At 41.5% G+C, this 19,707-nt stretch overlaps 1 protein-coding gene across 2 annotated transcripts in view; it reads right to left on the reverse strand.

Moving 5' to 3' along the window:
• Positions 1-1,342: 1,342 nt before the first annotated feature.
• Mep1a (meprin 1 alpha) overlaps positions 1,343-19,707 on the reverse strand; it is a 29,820-nt gene continuing 11,455 nt past the window's right edge. The window contains exons 8-15 of one of the 2 annotated variants that reach the window (XM_006523751.4): positions 18,599-18,774; positions 14,108-14,329; positions 13,230-13,379; positions 9,190-9,405; positions 5,825-6,295; positions 5,117-5,290; positions 4,096-4,396; positions 1,343-2,128 (exon numbers count right to left, since the gene is read on the reverse strand). In XM_006523751.4, the coding sequence (XP_006523814.1) occupies positions 1,972-2,128; positions 4,096-4,396; positions 5,117-5,290; positions 5,825-6,295; positions 9,190-9,405; positions 13,230-13,379; positions 14,108-14,329; positions 18,599-18,774 (1,867 nt within the window). In that variant the 3' untranslated portion in view covers positions 1,343-1,971. The remainder of the gene's footprint in view (positions 2,129-4,095; positions 4,397-5,116; positions 5,291-5,824; positions 6,296-9,189; positions 9,406-13,229; positions 13,380-14,107; positions 14,330-18,598; positions 18,775-19,707) is intronic. The other variant, NM_008585.3, reaches the window with a different exon arrangement.

A 19,707-nucleotide genomic window follows, 5' to 3' on the forward strand; every position in this document is an offset into this window, starting at 1 on the left:
AGCCAAAGAACAGCTTAAGCAATCTAATGCAGGGCTAGCTGGCTATTTGCTTCGAGCCTGCATCCAGGCTGCCTAACTTGCTGACTGACTGCTCCCTACTCACTAGAACAACAGTTATCTCTTACAGTGGAGGAGACCTGCAGCACTAGCAGCACCTGGTAACCTGGGAGAAATGCAAATCACTAGGCCACTGCAGGCAAACCAAATTGGAGACCCCAGCATGGGGTTATGCCCCGGTATTAACTGCTCCTGAGGGGTGGGTGTGCTCTTGAGCATGCTTTGCAGACTCTGGGACTCTAGTTAGAGAGTGCCTGTTACATGTAGCTTTTGCTACCTCACCTAAACTCTGGAAATGAACTGTGCTACCAGCCCCAGCCCCAGGCCCAGCCCCAGCCCCAGCCCCAGCCCCAGCCCCAGCCCCAGCCCCAGCCCCAGGCCCAGCCCCAGGCCCAGGCCCAGCCCCAGCCCCAGCCCCAGCCCCAGCCCCAGCCCCAGCCCCAGCCCCAGCCCCAGCCCCAGCCCCAGCCCCAGCCCGGAGACTGGATTTGCGAATGAATAACACAGACACATCCAGTTCTTCAATTTCAACTTGTCTTACTGACACAATTGCTGAGTGCCCCCCCCCCCCACCTAGGGCTAGTGTGCCCTTCCCAGAATTCCGAGCTCAGCACCCTAAGTCTTAGATGTTTCTAACACTTGAGAGACATGAGACCCCAGGGAGTGGGAAAGCCTGGCAGGAGTGGGTGGGGCGACATTCTTTTGGAGAAGGAAGGGAAGAGGAATGGGATGAGGAACTGTGGGAGGGGGGACTGGGAGGGGGGCAAAGACTGGACTGTGAAAAAAAAATAAAAGTAATAAAAATTTTAAAAATAAAATAGAAAATGATGAAGTTCTACCTGATGCCTTTGGTCTGTTAATGTAATACAACAATATAATACAGTTATACATGGATACCACAGAGAGCAAACCACCACCACCACCACCACCACCACCACCACCATCATCATCATGCAGGGTCTCATGTAGCCCTGGTTGATAATTGTACTTGAGGATGACCTTGAACTCCCGATCTTCCCGCCTCTGCCCAGAGTAGTGGATTACAGACAAGGGATAGGAAATTGTACACACCTGGGGGAGCAACCCTGGGTTTTATGCTTGGTAAGCAAACATTCTACAAGCTCAGGTACATCTCCAGTCCCCAAATGAACTTTAAAATTTTAGAACAGGAAAAAAGAGTTCTTTGGGTACACACACACACACACACACACACACACACAGAGAGAGAGAGAGAGACAGAGACAGAGAGAGAGAGAGACAGAGAGAGACTGAGATACTGAGGACATAAAGTTGCATCGTTAGTGGTTTTATTAAGTTTTTTCCTTAAAACCAGAGCAAGAAAGAAAGTCCATGCTGTGGAAATCCAGCTGACCAGAGGAATCCCTGAAGTGATTTTACAAGGTACGACATGAGGGATAAGACTCCTGTGTCTGGTGAAAACTGAGTATTCGGTTCTAACACACGTGCATATAGACTTAATCATATGTTTTATGATACAAAGGTAGAAACAAAAGACTTACTAGACCACAGCTATTCACTCGCTTATTGGTTCATTCATTTAATGCTTACTGAGTACCCACAATACACCAGTCAGTCACGCTTCTAGCACTGGGGTCAGTGTAGTAGCTGAAGATAACTCATGCCCCTACCCAACTAGACTTTGTGATTTAAGGGGAGAAGGGCAAGCAAGCCAAGCGTTTATAATGAAATATGATGACTGTTGTTAGGACGCAATGGATTCGCCAGGAATTCGCAGAAGCATAGCAGAACTGTACAGGGATGGAGTGGCCAGAACCCCGCAGGAGGTTTGGGGCTTTGGCTTTGGAGGCCCTCTCAACATGTTTGATGAAAACTACCCCCAGAGTGTTCTGACCACAGGAAGGAAAGTCTGGGTGGACATCCGCGGGTAGCTGCTCACTGCCGCAGCTTTCCGTTGGTGGTAGAGAATGTGACGAAGGTCAAGAAGATCAAGCCAGCGATGCAGCCAATGAGCAGGCCCAGCAAGCTGCCGTGCACGTGCATGGCCTGACAGCGCTCCCCTGCGTAGAAAAAGGCGTGCCCAGAGACGCACCTGTGGAACAGGACACAGAGAGTAGAAATCACCTGGACCTCGGATGCTTTGTAGCAACACACACCCCCGACCAGTAATAGCAACAACAGTAGAAAATAATTGCAGAACACTTCCAGCCCACCCATGGGCTTTACACGTATCAATTCATGTGGCCACGCCATGGCCTAATGAGGTAGGGGGCTATCATTGCGCCATTCTCAGCATCTGTCATTTAAGCTAAAGAAGCATAAATAACTGTCAGAAGACGTGGTTGGTGCTTCACACGTGAAGCTGAGCCTCAGGAGAGAGACTCTTTGGTGCATGGCTGGCAACTCCTGGCTTTCTTTCTGGAACAAAGGCAGCTAATAGGAGTCCCTACTGGGATGTGGTGTCTGAGAACCTAGCAGGCTTTCTGTCTTTGATCTGTTATTGGTGCCCTATCTGGGGTGAGTCGATGTTTGATAAAATGTCCCCAGGAGCAGTTAATATAATGAATGTGAAGTACTCTTTCCCTCTGGTACCTAAACATAAGCTCCATCTAATAATGAAAAAAAAAATCAAGAGTCAACACAGCAATAACAAGGAAAACCTCATGAAGTAAACGCCATCACTGTTCAAATATGTCAAAGTGATGAACGACAAGGATGCTCTCAAGGTGAAAGAGACACGGAACTAGATTCATTGTGATGTCCTGGAATAGAAAGGGAACACTGAGGGAAACGTGGTGCAGTCTAAATGAAGTCTGCTGTCTGGCCCATAGCATCATGCTGATGATGTTCAAGTCTTGCCTTTGCTAGCTTAAACATGGTTGTGTGAGATGTTAACACGAGAAGTAGATTTTTAAGGACACGGGGAATTCGGTAGTATTTGTGAAGAGTCAGCGTACCCACAAGCCTAAAGTTCTTTCCAAGTAAAACTTCAAAAGAAAACACAAAGTGGAGATGAGAAGAACTGAGAGGAGACATGCCTGTGTGGGCTATTACATGGTATGCCTCCTGCATCTGCTTTCATCCTGCCTACGGCAGTGGTGGTCCTCTCACTACACAGGCTTGGTGGTGATGTGTTCTTAAGGTTGTTATGCGAACATAAGAAAAAGAAATACAAGACACAGAAAATTGCATGCACAGGCATTTATGCAAGTCCCAGCTCTGGCATTTATTATCTGGCTAATTTGGGACAAATTATTCTTTGTATGTTCATCTTCCCTGATATGCTAGATGAAGGAAAGAAGATCTGGGTCACAAGATAAAATCAGGTCATGTTGTATAATGCTGAGAGGGGAGTGTGATACCCAGATTATGATAACCAGGTGTTCCCATTAATGTTATTGAAAACATAAAATTGGGACAGAACCGATGAATTCTAAAACTAGTACTCCTACTACTAAGAAATAATTAATAAAGCATCTGCCATCCATGAAGATTCTAGTTTGATCTTGATTCTCTGTAGCACATCACGGAGCAGAAAGCCCCTAAGTCAAAGCCCTCTGGCCATCTGTGAGGCCTGGTGCCAGAGTCAAGGCAAACATCTCTTATAGAATGTGCTCATTGCCATGTTCTTTCACATGTATATGTGCTGCATGTATGTTAGCGAGTGTGTGTGCATGTGTGTGCCCGTGTGGGTGTGTGTGTACATGTGTGATATGTGCTCATGTACATGTTGCCAGAGACAGACATTGAGTAGTATCTTCTCCGGTTGGCTCTTCACCTTATTCTTTGAGACAGGGTCTCTCTCTGATTTAGATAGGTGGGCAGGCCAATGAGCTCCATGGAGATTCCTTACTCCACCTTCCTAGCACTGAGATAGATATGTGTCACTATGCTCTGACATTGTATGTGGGTGCTGGGGACCCAACCACAAGTCCTCAAATTGGGCAGCAAGCACTTCACCAGCTAACACCTCCTCCTCAACCCCACCTCTGTGACTTTTTAAACAGCAAAGCTATGTTACCCCAGCCCCTACCTGCCACCCTTGGCCTTAGAGCCTACCTGCAGCTGGCCATTCCCTTTACGTTCACACAGGTGCCTTCATTCTGGCAAGGGTTTGGGTCACAGGGGTCTCTGAAGTACTGTGGCCAGTTGTGGTCCTCCATGGGGCCAGTGTTCTCCACCGAGCGCTTCTGTCTGCTGGGATGTCTCTGGCCCAGGCTGCTTGGCAGGGATTCCTCCAGCATGGCTTTTCTGGAGCTTTCTCCCAAGGCAGGAGACTCCTGGCCTTGCAGAAGGAGGCCTCTGGGCATCGTGCTTCTGGCTGAAGCTGGAACTTCAGTCCGGTTCAGGTGGGTGAGGTCTTCAGGACCCAGGCCATGGCAGTGAAAGAATTCAAGATTAAAGATGGGCATCTGATGGGCATCCACTTCTGGAAGTTCTCTGGGCTGCCTCTCTCTTTCACAAATACCTCGTTACATAGAAAAGTGGCTTTTTCTCCGGATGTCAGCTCTCTTATTGTAAAATAATCTGTCATACTATTCCTTACTGAATTTGCAAAAAAAAAGAAGCATATGCCAGCCAAGGGTAGAGGGACCGAGGCTAAACTGAAGTCAGCATACTGTCAGAGCTGATCAATTATCACAAAAATAACACTTCAAAAAGATGAAATTCTGGTTTCTCTCAGGGAGAGTTAAAGATTATAGCTTTTACTACAAAGAAACTATAGATGTTTGAAGAGTTAGACACACTTGCCCTGGGTTGCTGGACACACAATGGATAGATGTGCCAATGTATCACATGACCAATGTATCACATGATACACTCAGCATGACTCAGTGTAATTTTTATGTGTCAACCAAACAACATATTCAAAACATTATACAGAAATATGAATTCTTGACCAAACAAGTAAAATATGGCTATTATAACCCTATCCTTTTCTTTTTTATATATAAAACAACTTATCCTAAAAAATAAAAATAAAAAAAGATTTTTAGTTTCCTGACTTGTTTTAAAATCAATGCAAATCAATAGACCAGTCAGAGCCTAAGATTATTGACCCAGGAAGTCTAAAATGTACCTTTAAAGTCCACGAAAATGATGAGGCTGTCGCCTTTAAGAAAATTTCTTCTCTTCAGCAGCTGGTGGGAGATGGCCTGACCCCAGCCCCAGTCAAGGCTTCTGAAACAATCACAGTCCTTATCATAGACTCCCACCTTGGATGGCCTGTCCCAGATGACAGAGCCATTTATAGCTGCAGAGGGAAGAGGGGCATACAATCTTGTTAGCTGTACCTTCCAATTTGTCTTTTATGAGCATGAAGGGCTTTGTTAAAACTCTCTCTCTCTCTCTCTCTCTCTCTCTCTCTCTCTCTCTCTCCCTCCCTCCCTCCCTCCCTCCCTCCCTCCCTCCTCTCCATTTCCCTCTCCCTCTCCTTCTTCCTCTGTCTGTCTCTCTGTCTTTCTCTCTCTCTCTCTCTCTCTCTCTCTCTCTCTCTCTCTCTCTCTCTCACACACACACACACACACACACATACACACACACTTACTTTATAATAATGAAAAGAATAAATGTTCTGAAAAAGGTAAATGGTACCTAAGGGGCAACACTCAGATTGTCCTCTGGCCTGGCCTTCACATATACATGGACACACACAAAAAAAACAACCTATAATTCTACATTCATATCACTGTGTCACTGCTATGCACAAGGGGAAAGTAAGAAGAATGATACCTCTTCTGGCCATCCTAGACTCAGGGGCAATTCTTCTTGTTCTCAAATCACCTACCTGAAGATGTTTGGTTCTTGGAGGTAGTGAACATCAAGGTCAGGGACATCCTGTTCCTGGTATCAGCTTCCTGGTCCAGGATGGTCATTATGGCCTGTCTGTTTTCCACTGGCCACTCCAGAATCGCATCGTTATCCCCACTGTACAAGTGAAAAGTGAGTCCCAGGAAGCCAGAGTTACTGGTGATTCTACCATTGGGGTACAAGGTCACCCCCACACCGTAACCCTCAGAATTGTAGAACCGAGGGCTCACGAGCTTGTCCCCTTTCACTGTGTTCTCAAGGATCTGGGAGATATTCCGGATGGTCCAAACCCCTGCAGGGCAGGGGGTTTCTGTCAGAGTGATGTCATCAAGGTAAATACCACCACTTGAGTTACCAGGGTCCCCTTTGGTACCCAGGAAAACATAGCGAAATTTCTTTTCTTCATTGAGTGTCACATGAGCAATTTTCCAGTTGTGATCAGAGTCTCCTGAGGAAAAAAAGAAAAAGTTGGTGACAGTTGTTGCCAACAGTTGATGAGTTAGGGATACATACCCGTTCTCTCCTTCACTCTTCATGGTGGCTCCTAACAGAGGCATTATTGCAGATGCACTAAGCAGCTTTGCCCAGTCACTTGTGATATTTAAGGTTAGCATCCACAGCTGTGGGCTTCACAGGCATGCATGTCACTGATCTCACTCTCATTCTCCTCGTTCTCCACTTCCCCTCTCCCCAACCCAGGCTGTATTTATAATCTTAGTCACTTCTGATTGGCAGTATTTTTTAAGTTGCACTTTCCTCCTGAGCAGGCTTGATGTTGCCACGGCCTGCTAATCGCTCTTGGTAACACTAAAATAGCCATGCATTCAGGTGAATTCCATCAAATAGACATTTTAGGAGTCAAAAATCAAACAAAGGGTACATTCCATGGTTCATCCTTTGACATGTTGCCAAAAATCTGTTTGTCTAGACTTTTTCTTGTACATTTGGGAATTCTGGTGTAGAGGAGACTGAGGAATCCAGGGTTAGCCGAAGCCAGTGACTGTTCTAAGAGCAGACTAGATCTATTTGCTTTTCGCTGAGGCTGAACTGGAAGTGGGAGGTTTGAACAAAAACCTTAGGAAAGGGAATGAGGGGCCCATCTAGAGTATGGAAGCCTGAGATGAACAGCACGAGAGAGAAGCCAAGGGGTAATGGGGAGAAGTACTAGGAGAGAGTAATTCAGAATGTCCCAAACCTAGGCAAACAAAGTCTTAAATGAAGTTGAAAGGGGACCCGATTGGTGTCCCCTCTCCTCCCCTGCATCTTCTAGTCAGAGCTAAGCTTTTCCCAGAACAAAAGCCTGGGCATTCCTCTTGTCCTCTGGTCCTTCTAAGGCTAACCATGGAGACAAGCTCCCGGGTGGAGCTGGTCACAGTTGCTCAGACACATAAGACAAAGCTGAAAGGATGCATGGACCACATCAGTAACCTGGCAATCTATGTAGCTGTCAACTTTTGCATGAGGACACATGAACTGGAAATATGATGGGTGACTTAAAGCCTAAGACGGGGACAAAAACACAGACATGAACCAAGCACTCAGCAGATTCCAGATCATGGGACTTCCAATGAGAGAATGAAAGTTCACTTCTTGCTTCCGAGTAACCGCTTCACTCTTATGTTTTGAGCTTGGAATGTGGGTCAGGGTAGTAGTAGACAGACCCTAGACACTGGGCCACATGAGCACAGACTTTTTAGATGAGATTTTCAAGTTTTTACCTAAGTGATAGGTTTCCCTGAATCAGGTGGTAGTGATACCTCGATTGTTTGAGCCAAACTTTGTCTGTGGTAGTTCAGAAGGGCCATCTATTAAAGGTCCTGGCCTCACTATAAACATAAGCTGTGTATATATACATATGTGAGCATGTTTACACTTCTATTTGTATGTAAACATCTTGTAATTAAGTTTATATATAAAAATCTTATAGACCTATATTTTGCACGTTGATAAGTATATTCATAGACACATTTTTATGTAATCATAAAATTTGGGTTAAAACATATTAAAATGGGCATTTCACAAAAGCTACTCCAAGATGATGGTAATTAGCTTGTGTTGAATACCCCATTTTTACCAAGTTTTACTCAACTTTTAGGGACGTGTCACAGATAGGACATACTACGTCTAAAGAACTAACAAAGATGTCCTATGGGAAGCCAAATCGTTTAAGGAACTAAATTCCACCTGGAATGGTTTCATGCTTCCTGGTAACATTTTCAGGGTAAGCTGGGCATTGGGGGTGGGGGTGGGGATGGGGATTGGGGAACAATCAGTCCATCGATTGCACTGTATTTACAACACGTATTCCTTTTCAGTATTCTTTACTTCTAAAGGGTTTCTTTAATATATGTTTTAATAAAAATGCTATGCGGGTCTGGCTAATCTCACTGTGTTCAAGTTCTTTACAATAAACTTTTAATTATTTAAGAAAAAAATGAAAGGTCTCTTGCTGATATCCTCCCACCAAATTAGCTTCAACTAATTACAGCCTGGAACAGCAAGCCACCCCCTTAGAGGAAAAAAAAAAAAGACTGCAGACTTCCCAGACAGCTGATGTTGGAGTGGGCAGAGGTGACTAGACACAGAGGGTTCCGTGAGACAGCTCAAAAAGTTTGCTCCTCTCAAGAGTGGCAGTCTGTTTTATATAATGCAAACAGTATTTACTTTCTAGGGCTCACTTTGAGAAACTCTTTGTTGGGTAGGGAAAATGTCATAGCCTATTTTCCTTATTCAGAAAGACTCACTGCCACCACAGCAGCTAGAAATATTTAGCTTTAAGGAGCTGAGTCTGAAGACCCTCACTATCTACCTGAGCAGTCAAAGATTTTCCTTCCGATCCCCCAGAAACATACAAAACAACGCAGCGCGTAAATGGCCATAGTGGAGTCAATCCATTCAATGGCTTATGTTCTCGTCATTATTTAAAATGCCAAAGTAGCCAGAGCCTACTTGTGAGGTCTTAAAATACTTCAGGATTTTACAAAATGATGTTATTTGCTTTCCTGAAACAGAAACAAAAGCAGTTACAGTTATGGCCAATTGCTTGGCATCCCTCCGTTTTCTTCTCTCCTCCTCTGAATCACCTACTTTTCTTAGATTTGTGTATTCACCTGACCTCTTCCGAAAGTACCTTTGAGCTTCACCTAAACCCTTAACTTTCCAGGCCTTAAAACCTTCTAATAAAACAGGTCAGAAGAATGTGAGGGAGATTTGGAGGAAGCTGAGAAGGAGGAGGAGAGAGCCAGAGGAGGGAAGAGCAGATGATAAGAGAGAGAAGCAGTAGAAAGAAGACCACGGCCCCAGGGTTTCACAAGCCAGTCCTTCTGCGACCGCTCTAGATACCTTGAAAGGTCTGGATCTTGGCCAGCTGTCGCACCTTGCCCGCGTTGTCGTCCCTTCTCACCCAGACTTCAAATCTGTCTGCAGGGCTTCCAGTCATCTTATAAAAAAACTGCAAACACTGCTGCTTCCTCTTGGGATAAAGGATTCGAGACTCCAGAAGGGCTGCCTCTCCTCTTGCCCCCAAGCTGGTATTGAAGAACATGAAGTAGCCGGCACCTATGGAGAGAGCAACCCGAGAGCAGCCCAACATACCATCTCTGTCTTCCCATGATCTACACACAGTACCATCTACCCAGGCAAACTGAAGTAGGAAAAACTAACTGTTATCCAGGCACCCAAAGCTAGAACTTCTCTGAGGAACCAAAAAGAAGCCCACTTTTCTGGAAACATCTTCTCTCAGTGAGTGCAGTTGCTATCTAGCTAACACCATTGCTCTTCATATCTATTTTATTTATTTACATTTATTGGCTTTTAGAGAGAAGTTTCTCTAGGTAGTCCAGGCTAGTTTTGAACTCATGATCTTCCTGTCAACCTCTGGCATGCTGAAATTATAGATGACCCCAACTTGTACATATTCTTTGATTGTCTTTTCCCAAAGTTTGTGAGATGAAAATACCTGCCTTACAGCACACAGGATTCAAACAGAGTTTGATGGGATTTAGTATATGTGAGATGAATTCTATTTTCCTTGCCAGCTTCCTAGTTTAAATTAGAGAGTCACTACAAAGCAAAGGGTTGATCTCCTTATTTGGTAAGAAACAGTTCAGGTTTATGATTTGGGTTTCAAATGTTTATAGCAATACGGGTTGAAATTGCTGTTTCCAACTCAACAGATTGGATCTCCAATCAATGGGAAAGAATTGTCTCTACAGTTCTTTAGAATGGTTCATATGAGACATACAAAGGCCTGATTAAAATTCTACCTAAATTTTTATTATAAAATATAGATTTATATATTTTAAAAATATATTTTATATAAAATATTATATTTGTATATATACATATACATACATACATACATACATACACACACATATATACATATATATATATATATATATATATATATATATATATATATATATATATGCTTTCCCTATACATGTATATCCCTTCTTGGGTGTGGTCCTCTCCTCCTAGGATCTAGAACATTAGAACATTCTCCCAGAAGGCTCTTCTTCTGCAATCATCTCTTTGTCTCTCTGGAAGTTGAATATTAGCCTGGTAGTGAGCCCACAGGGGAGGGCCAATCAGGGATGACAAAGGCAACTTATGACTTCAGAATTGATGACCTTCTGAATCCTATGTGACAGAGACTTTCATCTTCTGCCAGGCTCAGGGTAAGGGTGCAGTGCCAGCAAATGACCTCTCACACTCTTCTTGGTGGCCTGGCATTTAGCTGACTCTTCTGAAAGGATATCTGATCAAGTCTCAGGCTGATGATCAAGATCACTGCCCTCTGCATAGCAAGTCTGCAGGTAGCCTGAATCACATAAGACTGTGTCTCATAAATAAATAAATAAATAAATAAATAAATAAATAGAATTTTCAAAACCTCACCAGAGAAAGGGAAGTTGAAATATGTATGTTTGTGTTTTATGAGTCTTATTACTCTGATACCTAAACCACAGAAAGATCCAACAAAGATAGAGAACTTCAGACCAATTTCTCTTATGAACATCGATGCAAAAATCCTTAATAAAATTCTCGCTAACCGAATCCAAGAACACATTAAAGCAATCATCCATCCTGACCAAGTAGGTTTTATTCCAGGGATGCAGGGATGGTTTAATATACGAAAATCCATCAATGTAATCCATTATATAAACAAACTCAAAGACAAAAACCACATGATCATCTCGTTAGATGCAGAAAAAGCATTTGACAAGATCCAACACCCATTCATGATAAAAGTTCTGGAAAGATCAGGAATTCAAGGCCAATACCTAAACATGATAAAAGCAATCTACAGCAAACCAGTAGCCAACATCAAAGTAAATGGAGAGAAGCTGGAAGCAATCCCACTAAAATCAGGGACTAGACAAGGCTGCCCACTTTCTCCCTACCTTTTCAACATAGTACTTGAAGTATTAGCCAGAGCAATTCGACAACAAAAGGAGATCAAGGGGATACAAATTGGAAAAGAGGAAGTCAAAATATCACTTTTTGCAGATGATATGATAGTATATATAAGTGACCCTAAAAATTCCAACAGAGAACTCCTAAACCTGATAAACAGCTTCGGTGAAGTAGCTGGATATAAAATTAACTCAAACAAGTCAATGGCCTTTCTCTACACAAAGAATAAACAGGCTGAGAAAGAAATTAGGGAAACAACACCCTTCTCAATAGCCACAAATAATATAAAATATCTCGGCGTGACTCTAACGAAGGAAGTGAAAGATCTGTATGATAAAAACTTCAAGTCCCTGAAGAAAGAAATTAAAGAAGATCTCAGAAGATGGAAAGATCTCCCATGCTCATGGATTGGCAGGACCAACATTGTAAAAATGGCTATCTTGCCAAAAGCAATCTACAGATTCAATGCAATCCCCATTAAAATTCCAACTCAATTCTTCAACGAATTAGAAGGAGCAATTTGCAAATTCATCTGGAATAACAAAAAACCGAGGATAGCAAAAACTCTTCTCAAGGATAAAAGAACCTCTGGTGGAATCACCATGCCTGACCTAAAGCTTTACTACAGAGCAATTGTGATAAAAACTGCATGGTACTGGTATAGAGACAGACAAGTGGACCAATGGAATAGAATTGAAGACCCAGAAATGAACCCACACACCTATGGTCACTTGATCTTCGACAAGGGAGCCAAAACCATCCAGTGGAAGAAAGACAGCATTTTCAATAAATGTCAAGACGTCTTAAGAAAAAGCACACAGTAACAATTTCCTATCGTCACCAACAGGCAGTGGGGGAAACTGCACTTATACATTTTCAATAAAGAAAGCAAATAGTGCAAATTAGTTAGATCTCTGTTGATTCACCAATTACACACTCAGGATCAGGAAGGACAAGGTGAGGACAAACTGAGAAGGACTGTCCAGCTGGGAGGAGTGGCTCCTGCCTTTAATCTGAAATGCAGAGGCAAGCCAAACTCTTGAGTTCAAGACCAGCCTGAAATACAAAGTGAATCACCTACAAAGTGAGTTCCAGAACAGCTAGAGATACATGCAGAAACCCTATCAAAAACAAAAACAAAAAAACAAAAAAACAGAACTAGAAATAAAACCAAACCAAAAAAATTTTTTTAAAAGAGCAATAATGTAGATACTTCCTACAAAAAAATTAAAGTATCACATATAATCATTTTCAGGTTGATTACAAATAATAATTCTAATACTTTTAACTCTTTATGAGGCTAGTGCAGACTATGTATACATAAGGTATAGTCTACATATACATATATATAGACTATACCTTATATATATATAAAACACTATACCTTGTATATGTGTGTGTGTATATATATATATATATATATATATATATATATATATATGTATACACACACACACACATATATATACACACACATATATAGTTAACATGGTATTTCCATTGGTGGGTACTGCTTGGAAGCACTACTATTTATTATAAAGTCATGTTATTAACCAGGTATGCCCATACCAATGTTATAATGGTAAACGTATATTTTTATTTTTATTGGAAATATTTTAGAATGTATTTATTGGCAATTTCGCACACATTCCCCCTGCTTTACGCTTATTCCTGTGGAATGTCTTCCCAACACAGTCTCTTCCTATTTTCATGTAATTTTTTTTTATGTCACACAGTGAGTCTAATTAAGGTTTCCTGCATGCAGGGGTGGAGGGTAATTTCAATATTCTCTTGCCTCTCCACAGCATGGAGACTTTTTACTGAGTTAATGATTAAGGTATGAGAAATATTCTTTGTCCTTCTTCAGGTTTCCAGGTTTGATAATTAACACAATAACCTAAAGGCACAATCCACTGGGGGCCATTCACCAGCTTAGGGTGCTAACTTTTACAATCACCAACCTTTACACTGTCCCACCAAGGTGTGATCCACTTGTTCAGGCTGACTGCTGTCCCCATGAGCCCAATCAGCATCATCTCTGGTTCCCTGGATCATCCCACAGACGTTGGTCTTCTCAAAGTCACAGTGGTCCAACAGAGTATGTGTTGCGGCTACACGGGATATTTTTGTCATGCGGTTAAAATGCAAGATATCTCATTCCAAAGAGTTAATGTCTTAAGCCACTAAAACACCACTGTTTAAAAGAGACAAAATCACAAGCATTTCATTTTCCTGACCCTTTCCCAAAGGCCCTTACTGTCATCGGTTAGCTCTTAGAACACAGACACAGAACCATGCAACTCAGAGAGCCAGAAATTAACTGCAAATATTCCTTGCTAAGTAGGCCAATGTGAACTGAAGGCCAAAGATGAGGCAGCTAGCATACTGGGATTCTTATTCACTACTACTGTACACTATGTTGTGTTTTGAACACAACTGGAAAATACCCCCATCTCAAAGCTTAGAATTCTTTAAGATTAGCCTGAGGAAAGAGTTTTGCAGAGCGTAACACATTTTCCAACCCATTTCCTATCTTGGCCTTTACATAATTAGTCACCCTTTGAAAGTAAGCCAGGGGAAATAAACAATGTCAGCTCTTTAAATTTGCCCAATATCTATCTATCTATCTATCTATCTATCTATCTATCTATCTATCTATGCATTTACATATGCATCATATACATAAATGCATGCAACATAACTATCCTATGAGATGTCTTTCTCTAAAGAGAGAAGGCTCAAGGCTATGTAGTCTGTCTGTTACCCAGAGCATTCAAGAGAAGTAGCAGAGGCTAAGGGCATGCTGCGTTAGCCAGTCCTCAGGCACAGAGGTACTCACTGCAGTTGTACATTCGATTCAGTCTTATTAGATCAATGGCACTGAAGTCCGGGAGTTGTCCAATGATGGTGTTAAACTCAGGGATCTTGGTAGTAATGGTAGGGATGCTTTCGTTCTTGTTAAACGAAAATGGCCCGTAGTGCATCAGGGACTCATAATCATAGGGTGTGTTGAGGTCTGTGATGGTGTTGTCGTCATATGTGTTGAAATTATGTTCATAGTCTGTTGGAGAGAGAACTCTCAGGTATTGTTCAGCCATGCTATTCCAACCTTTCCTCTTTGCCTCAAAAATGGGAACATTGCATTTTCAGTTAATATACCTATATACCTATATACCTATATACCTATATACATATATATATATATACCTATATATATATGTGTGTGTGTATGTATATATATTACAATTAGATATATATATTACAATTAGAATATATAAAAGAATATACATGGTTGAACATTTAGTTCTAACCCATTGATGTCATAATACATGTTTGTAAAATAGTATGTGTAAGACTGTTGGAATGACCATAAAGTATTCATGTTCTATTAAATCACATACTTATATATTATTATGCATTACAAGCATTTCATTTAGTTGTATGAGAGAATGTGTATATGTGTGTGGTTTTTAGAAATAAAGTAAAATAGCAAATCTAAGGCAAGAATTATAAACAAAAAGAGAAGAAATTTTTGAGTTAAGGAAAATATTCAGGATTATGTGAAGGTCCCTCTCCTAATGACCAAGTACACCCACCACCAGGTCCACCCATCTTTCTACCTGGCCAGCACTTTATGTGTTGGAAAAATGAACTCCAAGGGTCAATGGGAAAGGTAAGCAGATGGAGAGGAAGAATGGTCTTAGTTAAAGCTCACGCTCCTTGGTCTAGGAAGAACATGTGTAAGGAAAAACAAGAAGAAAAAATATTTCCCTGTTAAAGGAAATGTATTGCGGTAAACATTAGTAGGAAGGAGATAAGATGTTTTGAGACATGAAGAGCTGAGGTACAAAGTCCAATCGATGTCCTCAAATTGACCAGTCACCAATAACTTACTGTTTCAGCCGCCCAGATAGGAAGAGCCTAGAGGTGTTTAATTGCCTTCTTGTAAGAGAAGAATATACATATATACATATACATATACATATACATATACATATACATATACATACACATACACATACACATACACATACACATACACATACACATACACATACACATACACATATACATGGCATAAGTCAGTGGGTGTGGTTGTTTTCATTGTAAAAGCAGCTCTGTCTTATGGGACTATAGCTTGTCAACCTCTGCTCGACCTCAGAGTTGAATCTTTTCCTTAGTGGAAAAGAAGAAACGCAATTCTGATTCAGAGAATGGGGACAGAAACTGCATCACAGTGTATCAGTATTTTGGCCTTGGACACACTCAAGGCTGCAGGGGCTGGAGATAACATACAGTAAAATACACAAATGACTCTGGGAGTCATGCTGGCTTTGTTTGTCTCATTGGTTTCTGTCTCCTTGGAACACAGTAATCCAGTGATTGCAGGCAATATAGATAGACAGAATCAGATGTGATGGAAATAGAGATAAGAGGGAGATATGTGCAGAGCAACCCTGGCTCACCCAGCACTGAGCAAATCAGCAGATTGCACCAACTAGTGTGGGTTTACCTTAAAACTGACTTTACATGTCACTGAATATTACTTCCCTCAAGTCTTAGAAATGGAATTTTTTTATTACTAATGAAAATTTCAGCAAAGCCAACTATATGTGTAGGAAGGTAAGAAGCTCAGACCTGTAGGCAAATATAGGCAGAGTCTAAGAGAGCTCTAAGGCTTGTATTCAGTTGATGTAGTACTTTTGCCCGCAAGTCCATTCCCCTTGTCCCTGCACACCCAGTTACAGTAAAATAAGCTCTGAGAGGCAAACACATTGAGTCTTATCTGAAATATCATCTCTGAGGAAATAGATTCCCACACTGGCTTCAAGAAATCCCCACCTAAGACTATCTCATGACTCCAGTGTTTAGTTTACCTGGTAAAATGCATTGGGGTGTGTGTGTGTGTGTGTGTGTGTGTGTGTGTGTTGCATGGCAGTGACAAAGCTTTTACAGATTACAGCTTTCCTGTTATATCTATCATTCCACATTCATAGTATTATCAGAATATGGTGGGTTGGGAGTAACACAGGTTGAGAAACCACACAGGGAAGTCTGATATATTAGCAAGCTCTATCTATCCGCCCTCCTGTAAGGACCCCTCACCATTTTACCACTAAGTAAGCTGTGCTGACAGGAGTCTTTACTGGATTCAGAGTTAATTTTGAAGTTGGGACAATTCTCACAAGCCCTTAAAAGTCAAATGCCTACATAAACGTGGCCATGTATGAGCCTATTCATGAAACTGGAATAGAAATAAAAATTCTTATGCAGGAAAACGATTTACTCAGGACAGCATGTGTGCTAAGAGTGAAATAATTTCTACCATAGTGAAGTTTCATTATTTCCTTATGACTTGAAAGAATGCTTTTCCACATCCTGAACTAATTCCTATATTCAAAATATGCATACATATTTGCACATAGGCATATATATAGGCACATACACTTATATACACATACGCAATATATACATACATACATACATATATATATATATACACATACACACACATACATATATCTATGCACAGGCATACAAGCTTATATACATATACACATACACACATGTACATACACATATATACACATATACATTAATGCACATATACACACATATGCATACAGCATATGCACACATACAGTCACACACTCATACACACATAAACAGACACATTGTCTTAGTTGGGTTTCTACTAATGTGATAAATGATTATGACCAAAAGCAGCTTCAGAGGACAGGGCTTATTTCATCTTAGACTTTTGCATCACAGTTCAAAGGAAGTTGGGGACGGAACCTGGAAGCAGGGACAGAAGCAGAAGCCATGGTGGAAGGCTGCTAACTGAATTGTTCTCCAAGACTTTCTCAGCCTGATTTCTTATACACACCAGGGCTACCTGCCCAGATGTGACATTGCTCATAAAAGGTTGGGTCCTCTCCATCAATCATCACAATCAAGAGAACGGCACTACAGACTTGTCTACAGGCCAATTCTACCACAGCATTTTCTCAGTGAAAGTTATTGTTCCCAAGTGATCCTAAATTGACACTGGGGATATGAACCTTGGTCTTCATACTTACATTGCAAGTGTTCCACTAAAAAAAAAAAAAAAAAAAAAAAAAAAAAAAAAAAAAAAAAAAAAAATCTCCCAGTCTCCAATTAAAACAAAACAAAACAAAAGAAAAACATAACTGAAAGGAAATAAAACTTGAGACATGTGATTCATGTAATTTATGTCAAATAGCCCAAAGAGTTGTTTGTGAGCTTTGAAACCTGGGGCTAAGAACATAACAGAACAGGCCAGGACATGCCCGGGCAGGCCCGTCGTTACATGTCCTGACTGGCCTAGTGCCTCCCTATCTCCTGCCCTTCTGACAGTCTGTTAATGTTTAAATGGACCAATCATGTGAAACCGCGCCAATTCCTCCCCCAGTCCCACCCCTTTTCTATAAAAGTCCCTAGCTCCCAAGCCTCGGGGTCGAAACCACTGTCTCCTGTGTGAGATACGTTTCGAACCGGAGCTCCACCATTTTGGCTCCACCATGTGGTCAGCACCTCTGTCTCCTGCGGGAGATATGTGTCGGCCCAGAGCTCCGTCATTAAACTACCTCATGCTTTTACATCAAGATGGTCGTCTGTTCGTGATTCTTGGGTGCGCGCCAAACAGAAATTGAGTGGGGGTTTCCCCACTAGGTTCTTTCAATAACTTTCTTCTTTTTGCCCTTTTTTATCTTACAAATTGTAGCCATTTTGAAAAAAAATATACTGATGTATATTATGTATAATTACCTGTACATAATATATGCATATTACATATTCATTATATATGTAAGTATCTATAAATATAATATAATATGTATATGTATAATTTTCTTATATCAAATTGGCATAAAATTTTTCCAACACACACAAAATGGATATGCACACACACACAAATACACACATATGCACATAACACACATGTACACACACAGTTGTACAAAACCCCCTGGAGTCTGTCTAGTAGCCATCATCATCACCGTAGACTTCTGAAGCTACCATACAGAAAACAGCCTCAATGTCCTCTGAAATCCAATTCTGTTTACTCATCACAACAAGAAAAAGGCTTTTATATCGAGCTTGAACAAAATACTGATACAAAGCATACACATGGGGGGACTTTCAAGTGGTCCCCCCATGGTGAGTCACCCATCCTCCCATTCAGGGACCAGTCCTGCATCAGAGACTGACTCTCCTGTTCCCAGACTCAGCCTAGGCCTGCAACAGATGTTCTCAGAAAGCCATAAAGATAGTAGCAGACCCTTTCCTACTCTGCTGGAGTCATACTCACCTGTAATGATTTGATCCCACCAAATGTTCACATAATCATCCCGGTCAGTCCTTGACTGCTCATGGAAGAATCCCAGAGCATGCAGGATTTCATGTTCAATGGTGGCCTTAAAGTCACATCCCTCACCAATGGAAATGTTCTGTCCCACCTGTTGATCACCAATCATAGACCAGCACCTTTAAAAAGGAAGGAGAGGAAGATGATTTTAAAGAGTTGTAGTTCATATGCTTATATAGCTTATATATTTTAAATGGCTAAAATTTATAAGATTCCAGGACATAAAGAAGAAAGTTGGGTTTGTTTTTGTTTTGTTTTTAATTGGAGGCTGGGAGATTGCTTAGTGGAACACTTGCCATGCAAGAACGAGGACCAAAGTTTACAGCCCCAGTGTCAATTTAAAAGCCAGCAGCTGGGGACACCTGTAACCCTGTAACTTGGTAGGAAGAGACAGGATTCCAGAGTAGCCTAGCTAGCCAGACTCCAGAGTGTCCAGGCACTGACTGGGGCCACAGACTCATTCAAAGCTCTCTCTCTTCCATCTGTTTGGAAATGTCCAACGCAATACTGTTAGTTCTAGTTAGTTAACTATGCATCACAACATCAAAACGGATTCCTCTCAACCAGTCACAACTTTTTAACTAAGGCTGTGTCATTATCCTACATGCACATGTAGAAAGCATGAGGCGCACAGTTGCTTGGATCAACTCAAGACAAAATGTTCAAAGGAAGACTTTTAAAATCAGAACGGACAGCCCCTCCATATTGTCACGGCTCAATGATAAGAAAAGAGTAAAGTATGGGAGGCTCTCAGCAAGCAAACTTTATGTGCTCTTAGGCCAGTATAGAGTGGTAATCCATCTTAAAAGCCCTCTTCCCTGCAGGCAAATGGATCATAACAAGGCATCAAGGAGAGAAAATTGATAATCCGCTTCTCTTTCATAAACCCACAAGGGCACTCCAAAGAGCAAAACTATTGCTTTTAGAATAAAATCCTGTCTTTTCGTGATGGCTGTGGCTGATTTAAATGCTATCTTTAAGGAGTTTCCAAATCTCCTATAAGGAGCAGAGGTAAAATTCGTGGTTATGAAGAGTATCCATGAGAAAACGAT

Source organism: Mus musculus, chromosome 17 (genome assembly GCF_000001635.26).
Source record: "Mus musculus strain C57BL/6J chromosome 17, GRCm38.p6 C57BL/6J".
Classification (NCBI taxonomy): Eukaryota; Metazoa; Chordata; class Mammalia; order Rodentia; family Muridae; genus Mus; species Mus musculus.